The sequence below is a fragment of the Mastomys coucha genome, chromosome X (assembly GCF_008632895.1).
Source record: "Mastomys coucha isolate ucsf_1 chromosome X, UCSF_Mcou_1, whole genome shotgun sequence".
Classification (NCBI taxonomy): domain Eukaryota; kingdom Metazoa; phylum Chordata; class Mammalia; order Rodentia; family Muridae; genus Mastomys; species Mastomys coucha.
Window position 1 is genome coordinate 74,325,356 of NC_045030.1, and position 4,416 is coordinate 74,329,771.

General features: G+C 33.5%; 1 protein-coding gene across 3 annotated transcripts in view; it reads right to left on the bottom strand.

Annotated features, from left to right (window-relative positions):
• Nucleotides 1–4,416, bottom strand: part of Gabra3 (gamma-aminobutyric acid type A receptor alpha3 subunit) — a 191,776-nt gene that overhangs the window by 25,464 nt on the left and 161,896 nt on the right. For all 3 annotated transcript variants that reach the window (XM_031363691.1, XM_031363681.1, XM_031363701.1), the window contains one exon: nucleotides 2,907–3,050. In XM_031363691.1, coding sequence (XP_031219551.1) covers nucleotides 2,907–3,050 — 144 coding nt within the window. The remainder of the gene's footprint in view (nucleotides 1–2,906; nucleotides 3,051–4,416) is intronic.

A 4,416-nucleotide genomic window follows, 5' to 3' on the forward strand; every position in this document is an offset into this window, starting at 1 on the left:
AAAACTCAGGTGACAGTAGATGCTGGAGAGGTTGTGGAGAAAGAGGAACAATCCTTCATTGCTGGTGGAATTGCAAACTGGTACAACTACTCTAGAAATCAGTTTGGTGGTTCCTCTGGAAATTGGACATAGTACTACCAATGGACCCAGCTATACCACTCCTGGGCATATACCCAGAAGTTGCTCCAACATGTAATAAGGACACATGCTCCACTATGTTCTTAGCAGCCTTATTTTTAATAGCCAGAAACTGTAAACAACCCAGATGTCCATCAACAAAGGAATGGATGCAGAAAATGTGGTACATCTACGCAATGGAGTACTATGCAGCTATTAAAAACAATGAAGTTATGAAATTCTTGGGGAAATGGATGGATCTATAATTTCTTTATGCAAAGATCTGGAACAACAATATTGCTTGCCTCACAGTGCTGCTCAAGGCTAAAATGAGTTAATACATGTCCATAGTGCTATGTTCAGTATATATTACATGTCCAGCAATTAATCATTATTAATGTCATTACCACGCATGTGTTCATTTTATCATTGGTAAGAAAAATAAAATGAGAGTTTCCCAGTGCATTTGTTTGCTGAAGCTGCCCTAATGATATACCAGGTATTGGATATGCTAAAACAAGACAATTGTATCTTCTCAGAGGTCTAAAGTGAAGGCTTACATAGGGCCAGGTTCTGTTTAAAACCCATACGAGACACTTTACTCTTACAAGTTTCAACTTGTTTGCAGGCAAACTTTGGCATTTCTTTGCAGATGAAACAGTCTATCTGATCATGCTTACTCTTCATAGGAACAATACGATTACATTAGTGCGATATGACATTATCTTCAGTGATTACATTTTTATTACACTATTCCCAAATAAGATCATGTTCTAAGCTGGTACAGTTAACATTTTGACATATGTATCTTTGGTGAAAATAATTGAATCCATAATCCCAGTCTTTTTTATGAGAAAAGAAACCTTGGGTGCTCATATTGAAGCAGTGGTAAAAAGAATTGGTTAAATTTTCAGAGCAGAAGTTTGTCAACATGTATTATTTTCAAAAATGTTCTGTCTGGATCATAGACAGATAATTACACTGTAGCAAAATGCTGTCTGGAAAAGGAGGGTCTATACAATATTGTTTATAGAATTAAACATGGGACATAATGGTAGATAATTGGTTAAGTAGGCTATGAGCCTTGCACAATGCCATTACAAATGAAACTATTATTTTGCTGAGTTTCAGCAATGAAATGCTACATTTTCCACGGAAAACCACAAACAATTTTCAAGAACTCTCTGGCCTTGAAAGAGAGAATTTATTATTTTACTTACATTTAAAGTAACCAAAACAAATATTAATGCCTTTATTATAATTGCTAGTGTATTGTTACTAATTTATATGTGCATTTTGCTTGACTCCTGGACATCTAATGACATAAAAACTTTGTAAAACTTGTAATGTTAGAAGTAGATAAAAATATAAAGTATTAGTACCATTTATGTGGTACTATTTGGAACATTTTAGTGTTCTAAAATGCCATTTAATTAAATTTTTGAATTGCTAAAAATGCAAAAAGAATTCTCCTATATATCAAAATATCAATTAAAAACACTAAAAATGTCTAATTCTCTTATTTTAGATTTTTAAAATTTTATTTCTATGTTTGTGTCTGTCTGTCTATCTCCCTCATCCTACCTCCCTCCATACCATCCTTTGTGTGCATGTGTGTTTGTGCACCCACATGTGGGCACATGATTGTGGATGCCCATGAAGGTCAAAGGAGGGTGTCAGATCCCCTGCAACTGGAGTTAGAGATGGTTGTGAGCCAACAAGTATATGTTGCCAAGTAATTGAACCCAGGTCCTGGTTAAGAGCAGCCAGTTTTCTTAACTACTGAGGCATGTCTCCAGTCCCTCACTGACATTTTCCTAGGATATGTAATTGAAGAATTAAACTATTACTCTGTATCTTGGGTGGACTGGTTTCAGAAACCCCTATTAATGCACAATCCCTGAATTCTCAGGTCTCTTGCATATAATTGAATGATATGTATATAAAAATCTATGATTTTCAAATTCATTATCCTTTAAAACAAAAATATCAGATACAATACAAATAATTCATACTATATTTTATAATGACAAGAAAAACTTCTATACATGTTTAGTCTATAATTAAGACAAATTTGCATTCCTCTGATTAAATCTGTAGATAGAGAGCCCATGGATACACTGAGTTGGTTGTATCTGAATTTCCTATGTTGGCTTCTCCATGCATTTTTAACATTCCTATTATCAACATGTATTTTCCATATGATCAAGGTGGTTTAAACTGTGGAATAAGATCTTGGACTGCTTTGATAGCCAGTAAGACTGATTTTCAAATTTGATACCAAGTATCAAATTTCAGAGGGCAATCAGGACAAGTAACAAAATTAATTGGTGCAGAATTTTTGGAGATGGGACGTCCACAGCTCTAGGCAAAAGCATTTCTAGTATGTTATACTCTCCTCTGGGTCCTGAAGTAAAGGGTAGACAAGATGGCATGCTATAACATCACCAAGTTATAACATATATCTTAATAATGAAAGGATGACTGTATGCCTAACTTTATCAATTATTGTGGATTCACAAAGATTAGTGTTTGAAAATGCCAAAAACATTACTCCTCAAGAGATATCAGGGCATTGAGTTTTAGAGGGACTTAAGAGCTTCCTGCTTGGGTTCACAGTTTGACTCTGGCACTGCATAACAAGGGATAAATTGTTGAATTCATATATGCTTCAATTTCATCACTGTAATGGTATTTAAAACTGTTTTTAAAGATTAAGTAAGTTAGAAATATAATCTTGTCATATGGTAAAGATTACATAGAAATTTAATAAACAAATAAGGCAATACCTGTACTAGATCGGATTATCTCTGTCCCAACAACATGGCCAAGCAAGTCATACTGATTCAGGCGTGAGCCATCCTGTGCTACTTCCACAGACTTGTTCTTCCCAAGAGTCCAAGAATAAATTACTTCAGCTTTGGTATAGGCATCTATGGCAGGGGTAGGTAAAAAAGAAGTTTAAGGGAAAGGAAAATCATTTCCTATCATGCTTAACATGTATATGATTCAATAATATTTAATTTAATACATCTTCCATCCTAAACACTTCTAGATACATTTTTGTCTTCCATTAAGTCCAACCTTTTTTCATTCATCCATCCATTCCTCTAATAAGCACTCGCTACTTATTATAGCATATAGTACCTATGTGAAATGAAACCACAATATTTTGTTCCTTTAATGAATGTGAATGTTCTAGACTGAAATCTTTCTTTTTCTTGGAGGAAAGAATATATAGAGATGGCAAAAAATATCCCCTCATTCACAAATGTCAAACTCAAAAGAGGCAAGATCTGTGGAAATACCCAAAGTGAGTGAACCAGATTGGTTATAAAACATAGTAAAATTTCCTTTAATTAATGATGAGGTGAGTATATGAAATTAAGATAAAAATTCAAACTGATGATAATTTAAGTTAAAATAATAATCCAGATTAGAATAGCAATAATTAATGATCACAATTTTATAAATTATTTATTACCACTTTAGTATGCAAAGCAGAAATTTCACATTTTCTTTCATTCCAGGTTGTCAATATTTTCTCTTTGATTTGAAATTAAAGCATCTAATGCAAAATTTTGTACAGATTAACAAAGGTATGTGATGGGTTTTGTCAATACCGTAATGTATGAGTTAATTCCTTTCCAGACAAAGGCAAATCTTTCTACATTAGATTTCACATTTAGAGTGAAAACCTTGACTTAATTCAGGCACCTAGGTTCACAAAGGGAAGCTAGTCACCACACAGTTTGCCACATTACTCCAAGTTCTAAGTCTCTTTTGTTAAAGTCAATGATGGAAAGTATCTCCACTTTATCCAGACAGTGACTGTGTCTTTAATATGCTCTAGTTACACAGTTTATTGCAAAGCAAAGAATTTCTGGTGAATTTTCTAGTAAATCAATGTAAACTCTGGGTCTCTGCAAAATTTTATAGTATTAAATATAAGCAGGTCTAGCATTAATATATACTCATGTACATTAATTGTTATCTATGTACATTATATTTAGGACTAGTTTTCAAATAATTAAACAAACCATTCTATGATTTATTCATGATGCCAAGAACTCATTGATATCTAAATTCTCATTAGCACCATGACCAAATATGTATAATTTTATGGTAGTTTTATATCTGTCCTGCCATGTGTGTCTAAAGAAAATCTTATAAGAGTAGAATAGGGATGATGATGGCTCAATTGGAAAAGTACTTGCCAGATAAGCATGCAAGCCTGAGTTTAGATCACTCATTAATCATATGAAAAGCTGGGCACATGCCTATAGCTCCAGTGCTAAT